The sequence below is a fragment of the Scomber japonicus genome, chromosome 19, assembly GCF_027409825.1.
Source record: "Scomber japonicus isolate fScoJap1 chromosome 19, fScoJap1.pri, whole genome shotgun sequence".
Lineage (NCBI taxonomy): Eukaryota > Metazoa > Chordata > Actinopteri > Scombriformes > Scombridae > Scomber > Scomber japonicus.
The window spans coordinates 22,066,699-22,081,349 of NC_070596.1; the positions used below are offsets into that span (position 1 = coordinate 22,066,699).

A 14,651-nucleotide genomic window follows, 5' to 3' on the forward strand; every position below is an offset into this window, starting at 1 on the left:
TACTCTTGGTGTCGAGCCCTCCGCGGTAACCTGCCCACCCCTGCAGCGTGATGGCGTCACCCAGCAGGTGGAGAAACTTATCGAAGTTCTCGCTCCCCGTCTCTAAGAACAAGCACACGCAGGACTTTTGACTCAGTGGATATCTTTCATTGTATAGTCACAGTATAATAATAGTTACTAAAAATAAAGCTTGGGTATAGTGGGATTTACCATTGCTAAACATCTCGTCGTCTGTGAGCTGTCCGTCTTTGGCATACAGGACACCAAACTTAAAATTGACAGAACCCTACGAAATTCAAGTTGGGTTAAAGTTACAAGCCATACATTTAGTATTATTTAGTATTATTTCTATTGACATAAAGCGCTGATATTATGTAAAATGTGATCTTTATTAAGTCATTTTAGTTATTTTAGTATGCTTTTTTCTTCAGGTATCTTATCTTAATTCTTCATTTTAACAATTTTCGTGTACACATGTTCTTGGTAAACATATGAAATATGATGCTAAAGATACACAGGAGCAACTTATTATCAATCTTTACCAAATAATGATGACAAAGATACACCGAGAGAGTAATTAACCAACATGAACACAGGATCATTAGCATGGATTTACTGTGCAATTAGATGGTAAGAGTACTTAGGAGATTAAAAACAATATAAAAGATTGTTTTCATTTACTAGAAAAATAATCAATAAAGAATCAAACAGGATATCAAGAAAAAAGGTGTAATAGAAAGAAAACTAGATGACTACAAAAATCTGTCAATGAATGAGCTAAAGTGTTCTGTGAAAGCAGTGTCATCACATACCTCTTGTTCCTCCAACACCAGCAGGTCCTGAGGATAAGAGGAGGACAGAACAGTTATCACTCACACTGACCAACACCGCGGGTTGAGGTGACGCAGCCCAAGGATTAACAGTATGGCCGCTACTGAAGATCAGACTTGACATCAGTGTTATTTCTCACCTTCTGAATCTCCGGGTTGAGGATCTCCCTGGGGCCTTTCTCAAACCTGTCCATATTCATTGCACTGGGGCAGGAGATTAGGAGAGGAGAGGTGGAAGAAAAAATAAAAAAGGGGGTTGATTAAGTTTGGTTATAAGACATATAGCCAAAAGGGTTACACAGAAAAAATGAGTGAGACCTGATCCAGATTGTACTATTTGTACTCATTTAGAGTTGGAGCTGTGACACTGCTCAGTCTGAGGTATTCATTATCTCCAGTCTCCTGTTTCTCCTCATTATTACTACTATGGGTTTTCCTAACTGATACTAATAAAATAGAAGATCTGAAGTTTGTCTTTGGACTACAGAGCAGACAAAATAATGGCCATTACAGTTACGTATGTTATTGAGGTTAAATATTTACTGTTGTAGTGTACTTGTAAGTGTGTGTGTGTGTTACTGTAACAAAATATCATCATCGACTGGTGGAAACTTAAAAACCTCGTCATTTAGGTCTGCATTTATATGATATTTTGCTACACACTTACAGACAATATGCCTGCATCTACACAAAAGTCAACACTTTACTTAATAACAGTATAAAATAGTTATCTGTGAGGGTGTGTTTTCAAAATTGAGCTAGTTGGTGTCAACTCTGGCAACATCTCAGCTGCAATGTTGACTTCTTATATTGTAGATGTGTTGTATTGTAAAGAGTGAATGAACTGTGTGGGCTCAGAGCTTCAGGTCTGCACTTCTTACCTTAGGATGGACTTGACTGATAGTGTTTTGGTCGGGCTGTAGGGGAGGCTGATCTTCAGAGTGCCCTGAGCGAAAGAAGGAGGACACAGGTCAGGGATTACAAACTCTCAGCACAGTGGGCTTCAATCGCCTCTTCTCTCTGAGGAGCCACTCGCTCAGATCATGCTTCGTTGTAACTCAGAATTGATCGTCGAGGTCATTTGAGAGGCGTTATTAAAATACTCCTCTATAAATTTGACTGTACTAATGGTCATTTTTTAAAGGAATAACCTATTAAATCAACCAAAAAGATGTTAAAAGCGCACAGTACACCTTGTATAATCAGTCATAGAATAATTACAGAGAACCAAATTAAACCAAACAGTTCTGTCAAATTTATTTTCCACAGCAACAACAACAACAACAACATCCTGTACCAGTTAGAGTCTGACAGAAACAAGACAAATCAATGTGATCAGGCAGCGGAGGTGCACCACTCTAATCAGGTTCCAGATGAGGCTGGAGGCCAAAATTAGATCCAAGCTATCCTGGTCATGAAGCTGAGTCATCACACCACAAACACACATTTATGTACATGCATCTCTCACACTCATACACACACACACACACACACACACACACACACATACGGTGACTCAAAGTGGAGTAGCATATTCACCGCAAGATGCCATTTTGTTCTTTCTTATGTTTAATGACAGAAAAAGAAACCACCCACAGCTGCGTATTCCAATGAAATAAATCTCCATGTTCAGGCTTAATTTGTGTGTTTTAGTACCTTCACTTCTGTTTGGGTCTGTGGTCAGAGGAGGAAGGTAGCTGAGTACTTTTACTGAGGTAAACTTAAGCACGATGTACTTGTGTTGAGTATTTACATTTTATGCTACTTTCTACTTCTGCTAGATTTCAGAGGTAAATATTTATCTGACAACTGTAGTTTATTATAGTTATAGCAACAGATGCAAAGGTTTTAGGCCCTAAAGATGAGGAGTTATAACTAGGCCAATTCTCCTCAGGACACTAGCATACTGTTTACTTGGCAGGTTTTAAATATGGTGTGTTTCACTAAAGATTAAAAAAGTTATCTAATAACAAAGGCACTAAGGTTAAAAACATTTAAAATAATAAGAATCCCAATAGTTGACATATTGAGAGGCTTCATGTTAGAGCAGTTGTTTCATAGAGCCGTTATGCAAGAACAAAAGCATGTGATTATGATTTATTGTAATAATAATGAGACAGCAACACTCCTGATGGACTGTTACAGAGATCAGGAGGTCTGACTCATACTGAGAGGCTTTGGACTGGTATTTAACTTAACTGTAACTCTGTCATGTATGGTTTGCTGGATGAAAAGACGAATTCCAAACAAAACAAAAAATAAGAAAGAAAAGAAAAACTGCTCCAGCTGATCCAAACTGTGGAAAACTAGATGTGCCATAGTCACCAAACAGACTGATTGATAGTGTCATTGAACATGTGCTCACAGGCCTCAAACTGTGAAGAACTTTGGAAAGGGGTCAAAACCATTCTTGGCACGTGCTGGATCATCAATCTTTAATATAATAAATAAATGATGGATATTCTAGTACATTGTTAAAGATCAAACCAGTGGTTCCAAACTATTTTGGCTTCTGCCCCCTTTATAAAAAATGCAGCATGTAGTTGAGGCTTCTTGTCATGTTTCAGATGTTCGTAAGTTATTATTACCAGTTCCCCCCCAAAGAGAGATTTCCCCTTTTAACATCTTGGGGGGTTTCATTTAAATAACTGTTCGAATCTCAAATAAGTACAGCATGAAAATACAGTAAAGATTAGAGAAAAGTCCAAAAGATGAATAAAGCTTTGTATGGCAGAACTTTTTTCTAGCTCATTAATCATCTCACAGGCCCTCAGTTTTATTTTGTGACCCTTTTTTTTTGGTGGTGCCATTGCTGGATTTTACTACCTGAATCTAACTCCAGCTACAACCGTTAAGTGTTACTTATGCATCAATATGAATGATCTAATACTGTAATGTTACACATAATTTAGTATTCAGTAACAGGGGCCATATTAGTCTGCCAGTACTGTTACTTTTGATGCTTGAAGTATATTTAGCTGATAATACATGAGCTTTATTTAAGTAGGATTTTGACTTGTGCTTGTAATTAAGTGTTTTTAATGGTACTTCAGTAAAGGATCTGATGGTGAACTCACCGTCTTTCTCCAAAGGATGGCTCTATACTGAGGGACCCGCTGGTTGTTCTGGTCTGAAAGGACGACTGACAGGTAGAAGGGATTCTTCTCTGCATCTGTGCCCACGTAGTTCTGGTGGACTGAGGGAGACGAGATAATATACAGATAAAATTATACAGGATATTTCATGTGTGGGTGTCACAGTGAAAATATCAAAGATTGGTGACTGATGCTTTAGTTTCACATAATTTAGGTAGAAAATGTGAGTTCTTGCACAAGACATAAAAGTGATTCATATAAATGTTTTCTCTAAATGACAGATTATTTCCCCTGAAACTAAGATGTTAAGGTTTTCAATCCTTCCTTTGATCCCCTTCCTGTCTTTCTATGCAATTGGGTCCCCCCTTCTTCCCTTTCATTCTGTATTTTCTGTCTACCTTTCATGAAACACCCCCCATTGCCACCTCTCTCTGTGTGTGACATGGCTACAGACAAAGATCTCCGGAGGAGTCACAACATTCATGCCTGTGCCTCTTCGGTTGACAGGGAAACATGTTCAGAAACAACACCTAACAGACCACCCAACCCAATTAAAGGCAGGGTCTCTGCTGGCACTGCTGTCTTTTCTCCTTGTCCTCATCTAATGCTTTCTTTTCTTTCAATGTTTTGTCTTTATTCCAGAATTTCTTTTTCATTTACCATTTCAATTTTCCATGAGCCATGTTTTTACACTTTTGGGTAAGCCACGACTTTGCAAGGTTGGGATGCAATTATTACAGTTATTATCCAGACAGCTCAAGTCTTTCTCTTATGAAAACATTCTGCAGATCTTTATACATGAACAAAGACAAAGAGTTTCATTATTCCTCATCAAATCATGAAGGAATTCATGTCGCTGTTCCTCCTTAACAGGGTACTTCATTAGACAGGAAATGCTCATGTTAGAATAATTGGCCTAGAGTTCATAGTGTGTTGTGTTGTATGATGGAGTCAGCTTTGCTCAGGCTGTGAGACACAGATGGCTCAGCTGCAGTCCAAACAGGTCGAGCCAAGTTTCTGGAGACATGGCTCATTTTAAACTGGCCATGCCATTGTATGAAAAGACCCTGGCTTGTGGATAAGAGGCTTTTTCTTTCTCCCACTCACTGACTTTTTATTTTTTGCTGTCTAACTTTCCTTCACAATTATCTCCATCTCTAACTCAGGCTCTGTCCTTTATCTCAACCTTTCAGCTGAAGGCATTCTTCCTAATTCGAGTCACGGTAAAGAAAGCCCGGACAATCATCTTTTGTTGCGTAACTTGCTGTGCAGCATACACTGTGACTTTGAGGACAGGCAGGGTGTTAATGAGGGTGGCGAGATGATTATGGTCAGAAAGGTAAAGGAGCAGGTGACAATCTAATGTATTTTTAACAGTCTCACAGAGGCTTCTCCTGTGTGCGGCTCCTGCTAGCCTGCTGCTGCACACACACAGCACTAGTCTAATTTCATGAAGCCAACAGTCGAATCTTAATTGTGTTATCTGTTGGAGGCAAGCCTTTGCTCTGTCTAGTGAGCCTGTGTGTCCTCCACAGGCTTCCTCCCTGGGTGGTGTATGGGATTAGAGTGTAGTTGAGACTCTCGGTGGGGATATGGCTGTATGCTAACAAGTTTTGGCCTTGAATGAAGAGCAGTGCAGTGTGAGGACGAGGCTGACTTCACAAGATAAGAAACGTCCTGTGGACCAAGGAAGAAATTCAGAGGATGTTCTATTTCTGCAGTGTCTAAGAGCCACTTTACAGGCTCTCGCTCACCGCCGCCTGCTGTATGTTTCTCTCCATTTAACACTTTCTGTATGCTTTTGCACCAGATCAACACTGACCTTTTCCCAGGAAGTATTTAAAGAACCATCTGGTGTGGTACTCTGGATTCTCCAGATGGACATCAGTTCTCCTCCAGGTTCCTGGAGTGTAGTCCGAAGTCTGTTTGTCACACACACACACACACACGCACACACATACCAAAGTGTCATCATGATGGTCACCACTTGACTCACAGCAGTCTTTTCTGTGGAAAACTGTTACACAATGCAGCGGTACAAGATGACAGTACAGGAAATCAGAGGTGGCAAAGCACAGTGAGCTCGAGACTGTATTTATGTAATCACCATTGTTGGATCATGACATGAATAATCTGGAGGACATAAAGAATTATAATTGAAATTGCGAGGTTAAAGTTTTTTGGGAGTGAGCCTTTTTTCTCTCTTATGTAACATGACATCTTAAATTATACCAGGATGTGAGAGGCAGCACCATTTTTGGCAACAGGTCGACAGAATGTTGAGATCAGTTAAAACTGCACTGAGAATGAGCCATCAATAATAAAATAAAGCTTGATGAAAGCACAATGTCAGTTGACAGAAGTCCCAAACTGGATGGGAAGAGAGCGCTGATGGTTCCCTAATCTGGTAACATGACTGTAATGACATAAAACAGGAAGCTGGCTGCTGACAAAGGCATAACGTGTTGTCAATCTACTTTAAGTCAGGGAAATGACATGAGGAGATCTGGTTTGCAAGATGGCTGGTGAAAAAACCTTTTATGTACAGACGCATATGATATTATTATATATTCAAGAACTGTTGTTCTGGGAAATGGCATGAACGCATATTGATTCATTTATCAATATAAATACAGGTTATGTTTTCTTTCAGTCAGTGATCATATGATTTGACCTTTACTTTACTTTGACTTGTTACTTTTTGCATTTAATTCAGTTCCTGTTCGTTTTGTGACCCCTTAATAAGAAGCACTTTATACCTGCGACTCCTCATTTATGTCTATACGTTGTGTGAAGAACAGAAATGTATCCTCTAAACTGCGCAGATTGTTTGATTTTAAATAAATGATAATGACCAGGGAGAGAAGAGTATTCATTATTTTGCAAGGAAAGAGCAAAGATAGGAGGAATATATGTTGCAGACCGATGGCCTTTCTTCTTTTCCGATCCCATTAATCATCTTGTGACCCTTCAGATAGATCTTTTGACCTGCTGTAGGGGTCTCCAAGGTTGGTAACTACTGCAATAAGCAACTGCTGTAAAATTTGACATTTTGGGAAAATGAAAGCTTACTTGCCAAGAGTTAGATGAGAAGATGAATTATGAGCATGAAACAGGAGCCAGGAGGTGAACAGCTTAGCTTTAAGACTGCAGACAGCTAGTCTGGCTTGCTCCTGAGGTAAAAACATCTGCCTACCGATACCTCCGCTCTCTGCTTGTTCTCTCGTCACGTACATGTCAGAGCAATGAATACACCCTTTTAGCCCGAAATTTTGTGACTTTTCCCAACATGACCCAGACCATTAAAAATTGTATACTTTCTGTGCAGCTGACACACATTTTTGCACATACAATAGAGGGTGTTCTGAGATTTGATCTTATTTATTCAAAACATCAAAAATCACCATTCAAAAATGTTACCTTCTTTACATTGAAGAACATTTAAAGAATTCGTGATGGCTTTTATGTTTTTCAGGTAACATAACACTGTATTACAGTGTGATTGAATGTTACAAACAACAAATAGGTTAAAACCTAAAGAATACACTTTCTCTGCTCTCTGAAAGCTTCATTAAAGATGACTCACTAATTAATTAATGACTGCCCAGGTATTTATGACTGAAAAATAGACTTGTGGTTCTGAAATTTGGTATATAGTTTGAAATATTTTTTATGTGAGTTAAAGCTTCTTTTTTTTCTATTTCTTTCCATAATTGGTCACCCCAAAATAGATTTAGCCATTTACTACCTGTTGTTGTTAATTGTTCTGCTCATCATTTCCTAAGGTTAACTGAGAGCGAGACAGTAGTGAGTGGACGGATAGGAGATGCATGTGTATACAGAGTGCATTATGTTTTATGTACCTCATCTGAAGACCCATTCTCCACCCTGAAGCGTCCTGCCCTCTGAATGGCCCCATCTGCGTCACTTGAAATCAGCTGAGGGAGACAGAGAGAGAGACATGTTTAAAATTAGACACCTGACCAACCATGACTTGTGCAGTCCAGACAGTAATAAGAAGGTCACAAATACATTGAAACTGGCTATCATCACTGACAAAAGAGGAAATATGGCAGACACATCACCTCCATGTGACAACGGACAGAAGCATGAGTCCCATCCTTAAACAGCATCTTCCCTTCTGTATGAAATCACCACACTTCTTTAATCATCAATAATTACTTAAATCTTTGCTGTGATTCCTGCAACTCCCTACCCTGTAATAACCTGTTTTGATGTTCGTTTTTTTTTGTTTTTTTTCATGCTCTCATCTGCCACCCTCTACTTATCGCCCCAATTATCTGGCTCTTGCTGACTCACCTCTCTCCACTACAGCATCGGAGAGGAGACATTACAAAAGCGTAAATGGGACAGTTAATGATAGTGGGAGACTGAGAGAAACAAGAGAGGGCAGGGGGGAGGAGAACAAAATGTATTCTGTGTACATAATGCAAAGATATAGTGTGACATTTCAGGAAATGTACTGTATGCTTTTTTCACTTTCTTGGCGAGATTTAGATGAGAGTTTGGTTGTTGGCTAGCCCCATTTTCACCTCAGCACTGTATATGTTACTCTAAGATTCTGTCACACAATGTTAGCATTAGCATGAAAGTCAAATTATTATTTGTAGACATGCTAGTTAGTGGCAGTGGTCACTGGACTACCACTTTGGCCAAACATTAAATACTTCAAAATTATAGGATGTGAAATTTGGTTTGGATGTTCATATCCACCGTTAGCACATTTCAATTTGTCATACAAGTCTCAGCTGTGCTTTTTGTTTAAAGCTAATTTGCAAATGTTAGCATGCTAATACTCTAAACTAAGATGGTGTAAATCGTGAACATACCTACTAAAACATCAGTAGTATGTTGATATGCTCACATTTGACTACAGCCTCACAGAGACACTGGCCAGGCTGAAGACTCTGAGTCTTGTTCTACCTGTTCTCCAGCAGCCGTTTTTGTCATCAAAGTTATTTTCGTGATCTCAAAGACATCTGGATGGAAATATAAAGTGTTTGCCTGGTTAAAATCATGTTTAAATCCCCTTCTTCTTCTTTGCTGGAACATACATCAATACAGTAGTCTGTGGAAATATTGGATGTAAATGTTGGTTTTACCCTGGATGAACATTTTATCTTTCTTGGCAAAAAATATGTAAGTATGTAAGATCACAAAAATACCTTTGAAGACACAGATCACTACTGGAGAACAGGTTAAAAAGACCAAACAGTTTGACTTTTTTTCCTAAGGTTTGTGCAGGGAATGCTATGTGTCCAAATTATGGTATAACATTGAGTGCTTAGGTCACAAATGAGGTTCACTGACTCAAGGAAGTCACTACGCATGGCCCGACACATAATCTCTTTAAAACCACAACTTACATTTTGCTTTTTGTGTGGATTAAAGAAACAAGATATAGCACCTTACTTAGTGGGCGTTAGAAGTGCTGGTACTGTAGTCAGATTTTGTTAGTTTAGGACAGATCCAGGCTAGCTGTTTCCCCCCCACTTCTCATCTTTATGCTAAGCTAAGCTAACCAGCTTCATTATTTGGCGACAAGAGTGGTTGAATAGCTCCTAAAATGTTGAACTGCTCCTTTAACTTTCATATAGATAATAAACATTGCTGATTCAATTCCCTGATCTTGGAAAGAACAGAAGTTTGTCTCATTTGGCTGGTTCATGTGTTTTTCATTTGCTATGTATTTATACATATGTGTGTTTGTGTTTGTAGGCTGCAGTCTCTGGTCGGTGTCAGGTTGTGATCTGTATGTTTTTAGACCTGTAACAATTGAGCCAATACATTTTCGTCTGAACCTGGTGTGACTGATGTATGACTGCTTCAGTGTAGAAAACAAACATGTTACACTCACCAAACAAATATAAATAATATTGATATTATGAATATTAATGTAAAAACTGCATAAATACATAAAAGAATGAAGAAGAGTGTTAGGTCTCTCAGTGATGCTGCTGTCAACTGATTTACCATCTTCTTCTACCTTATGGACACCTAGAAACCACCTTCAATCTATTCCTCTTCACGTCCTCATTTCCTTTTTAACCCCCCCAACGCTGTTGCGCTGAATGATGCTTGGTTGCCAGGCAACGGACTGCAGAGCCTCTCCTCCCTTGTTGGTCTTTCTCCTCGTTACCTTCTGCGTCGCTGGCCTCTGCTCTTTGACTGTCTTGACTGTCATGCTCTATTTTGCTTCCCCTCGCCGATAGAGGTCTCTGCTCTGCCGACGTGTAAATGTCGTAGTGTGTATCCCTGTTCATGATGTGGTATATCTGTGTGTGTGTGTGTGTGTGTGTTGGGGACCAGATGGCCCGAAATGGTCTGAAGGAGCAAAACATGAAGAGGATGAAAGAGGACGTTCCTAGGAAAAGGACTAGACATGATAAGCTTCTAACATTTGAGTGTAATTGACCTCTTGGAAATGTTAGAATGCCACACTGAAATAGAGGATAACACTTTATTTTACAGGTCTTCTAAATTTGTATTAATTATCTGGAAATGTGCAGGTATTTAGCAGTTAATTTTTATTTAAAAGGATAGTGCGACTTTGTACGAATTATTAAAAAAAGCAGGAAAAAAAGTTATACTTGTTATATTTGGGCTCATAGGTAGTTTTGTGTGCCAAACTACACATTAGCATATAAGGTTGTTTCTTTAATTCTATAATGATTGAAGTTTATTTCCCATACACTAATAAATTACATATTCAAAGAAGTGGCCGTTACACAGCAGTGACTTTTAAGAGATGATTGAAAAAATGCCCTAGAAATTGGTGGGAAAGTAACAGATCCGTAGAATAATGTGTTACCGAAATTGTTGACACTCATAATAGACTTTTTAAAGAAATAACCATATATGCTAATCTTGCATCCACATAAAGCTGCACACTAAAAGCAAAGGAGATTTTTGCAAATTAACAGCCCCAAACCCTAACTATGGACCCTAACATAATGTGTGCATACTCATCAAGTAACTAACACTTTTCCCCCCAACATTTTTCTTATAACTTGTGGCAAACAGTACCACCCTTTCTGTAAAATGCCCTAAAATTAACTGTTACATACTTGCAAATGACCAAAATGAAGGGACCTGTAAATTAAAGCATTACCAAATAGAGGAAAGAAGGAAAGAAAACCATTTCCCCCTTCACAGACGACTATCTCACATACATAATGCTTCATACACCTCAGATAATGCTTTAAAGTGAGGTTTTCCTGCTGTAAAGGTCTAAGAATTATGCACAATGATAAACAGATAGCTTAAAAACCATACTGTGAACCGCTGACACAATCTGTACACAACGAAGCAGGGCACAATGTTTATGAGTTTGGAGAGTAGGTAGCGTGCCCTACTTCAGCAGCTCATTAGATCATGTCAGACAGTACAATGAGCAGGACAGTGATGAGAGAGCACTTATCATAAAAAGAGAGCGAGAGGGTTAAAGTCCTTTGAAAACATTCCAGTGAGTAAGTGAGGACAAGAGGCAGGAGCTTCACTTTGAAAAAAGAAAATCATTAAGGACTGTCACACTAACGTTATTGTTCATGCTAAATTAAATCTGATATGCGGTACTGTAGCAGGGGGATTAGAAAGCTCTTTAATGAAATACTGCAACTTTGGCGTTACTGGAATTGGATTTAAGAGAGTCAAACATATTGTAACAAATATGTAAATAGTTAGTTTTTGTGTTGTGTCTGAGTGGCAGGCTCTGGGGCTAAAAATGAAGCCAGTAGGGAAGTGCCAAGAACTGCAGTTCCTCAAATGGCCACTTGAGGCTGGCTCTAAATCTCTATACATTTTACAGCAGAAATAAAATGTCTACAGCCTGGTACAAAAAAATGATTTTGGTCTTTATCTATCTAGCTAATTTCCCCGTTCATGACAACTGTGTGGGGTGATTTTTTTTAATATAACCCGCTCGTTCAAATTGTATTAAATCGTAACGTTATGCATAATTAAGGTAATGTCTGCTTTGGGTGACAGCTGGGTGCCATCACAGGCAGGTCACTACCACAACAACAATGTTGGATAGGTAAGGTAACCATGGCATAACCCCACATTCACAGAGTATAGGCTGAGGTGTTGCTATGTCAGTGTGTTTTCAGTTAGTGAACATTAATTGTAAAATTTTGGTGGCTTGAAAAGATCTTGTTCAAAGTTTGGTTGCACTACAAAACCCCTAAACAGTTTGCACACCAAGCTAGTAGCCTGTGTTAGTCAGCTCCACCCTCTTGTCCAAATATGGTCACTTCTGGTTTAAAAAAATCCAAGATGGTGGTGGTCAAAAGGTTGAGGTTTATAAACAGGAGTCTGCAAACTAATGGGTGGCATCATGGTGGCTACGTCCAATATTTTTTACCGTCTATGGTTGTGTCATACCATTTAACCCATTTACCCCACACTATATATCGACAATCACTATATACTATACTATACTATACTATACTATACATCAACTACACTTTAAGAAAATCAGTTGTTTTTCTTTTTACATGTATGACTTTTGTCAGTAATTGAATGGAGGGAGTGGAGACAAAGTGATAACAGAAAGACATGAAAATGATCAATGTGCTGGATTATTTACACCATGTCATATTAATATTTTTTTTTTTTTTTTTTTTTTTTTTTAAATGTCACGGCTATATCGTGATGCTCCTATACTGCACAGAACTTAAGCAGAAGCTGAATTTTCTCCCTTAGGTATATTGTGTATAATGAGATAACACAATCCAATAGATAGAGTGCCAAGCATGTTTACTGCAGGTGTGAAGCTCTGATAAACGACAGAGAGGTTTCTGTGTAATAATTGCCTGTGTCTTAGGAGACGCTGCAGAAAAAAATACTGCCTTTCATCCTTTCATATGCATATTAATAGACTTGAAAACAAATATATTTTCTACACATTTCCTGGTATAGCAGTGAGTTAGTAGCTATAGAGTTAATATGTGAGAAAGAGACTGCACTGTAAATGAGCTTTGCTATTCCATTAAAAGCTGTAAAGTAAATGTATAAGCTATGGGCCTCTATCTCCCTCCATTTCTCTTGCCGCCTGCAACATTAACTGTCCAATCGCAGGATAATGGAGGGGAAACCGATGCAGCGTTCAGACAGAGCAATGCACCGCCTCCCTAGTGTGTGTGTATATGTGTGTGTGTGTGTGTGTGTCTGCATGTGTGAGAGTGAAAGAGAACATAACGTCTGACATTCTGTATTAAATGTGCGTTTAGGTAAGTGTTTGTGCTGCTGTGTGTGAAAAGGCTCTCTGCTGTTTTTGGGTGAAAGAATGAAAAATGGCAGGAGAAAGGAGAGATTAAGCGCTCTGGGGAGTCTGTGTGTGTGTGTGTGTCTGTGTGTGTGCACAAACATATGCATGCATCACACTGCCTCTGCATCTAAATCATGCAACAGAAGAGTGGCAAGAAGGAAAAGCTGCACTCCAATGATTCCCTGTGGGCCAGTGGGAGGCAGAGGAGAGGAAACAGGGGAAAAAAGGGGAGTCTGTTCTGCTCTATGCTTTAACAAACAACCCATAAAACACCTCACCAATGCCGGGGAGCAATAGTGGAGGGATGGAGCAGGGGGAAAAAAAGAGCAGGGGCATTAAACGTATGGCGAGAGAGAGAGGGACTGAATGGATGAGGCCACTGGGGAAGAGAGGCAAAGAGCGATGTGTAATGACAACAAAAAGCAGAATGATAAAAGAATAATAGCCGTCTCCACGATGCATAACCCCATGGGAACACACACACACACACACACACACACACACACACACACACAGACTTAAACAGCTCCCATTTTAGGGCATGACTTGAACATTTCACAAACACAATTGAGCTCACTGCGTACTCAGAGAGCCTCTGATTTCCCCAAGGCCCACGGGGGACAAAGGAGCGCCGCATTGCAAAGAGAGAGAGAGATGTATGTGTGTGTGAGGATTTGAGTGTGTGTTGGGGTATTAAATCAATACTTTTGTGACTGCTGATAGATAATTGATCTCATCAGTGGGCCTGTTCATGCACACTCACAATCCTCTAGGAAGGCAGACAACACGGGAGGCGTAGGCGGCAGAGCAGGGGAGGAAGCGGCAGAGGGTGAGGAGGGAAGTAGTAAGTGGTCGGGGGGGGGGGGGGGGTAAAGAGAGAGGCAGGTGCACAGTTGGAGACGATGTGGGGGGAGAGGATACATGTGACAGATGAAAAAAAGAAGAAATATAAAAAATTAAGAGGGAAATAACGAGTGGAAGAGGAGAAGAGATGAAGCAGAAAATGATGAATAAAAGAAAAGACCGGCAGACGAAACAGAGAAAGCTCTCATCAAAAATATAATTTAAAGGTTAGAGGCTGTAGAGGAATCATTGTTAGCTTCTCTTTTTTCTTTCCTCTTTTTCTCCATATCTACCACATATACTTGGAAATATAAAATGAAATGAGGAACATTTTAGAATCACACGCTATACCTACCTACACCTTTTGTTAATTACAATAGTTGTTGATTTGGGTGGTGGCCGATTAGGAGCCCACCGATGGCAGACAACCCAAAACAGTAGTAGAAAGCTCATGACTCGGAGGTTCATGGGCAATGTAGCTGCTTCCATTATCAAAAACTGACAACATTAACCTATGGTATTGTGGATTTATTAAGGACACTTTTGTGTTTTTGTGTTGCAGCTAGCCGAAATGAATTCCTTTAATGCAGCGCT

At 39.4% G+C, this 14,651-nt stretch overlaps 1 protein-coding gene across 1 annotated transcript in view; it reads right to left on the reverse strand.

Moving 5' to 3' along the window:
• The window catches only part of garnl3 (GTPase activating Rap/RanGAP domain like 3), a 68,038-nt gene that overhangs the window by 20,571 nt on the left and 32,816 nt on the right, over positions 1-14,651 (reverse strand). Inside the window, exons 3-10 of the mRNA XM_053340081.1 lie at positions 7,789-7,863; positions 5,748-5,847; positions 3,908-4,026; positions 1,712-1,776; positions 971-1,034; positions 813-839; positions 211-286; positions 4-102 (exon numbers count right to left, since the gene is read on the reverse strand). Of these exons, the coding sequence (XP_053196056.1) occupies positions 4-102; positions 211-286; positions 813-839; positions 971-1,034; positions 1,712-1,776; positions 3,908-4,026; positions 5,748-5,847; positions 7,789-7,863 (625 nt within the window). The remainder of the gene's footprint in view (positions 1-3; positions 103-210; positions 287-812; positions 840-970; positions 1,035-1,711; positions 1,777-3,907; positions 4,027-5,747; positions 5,848-7,788; positions 7,864-14,651) is intronic.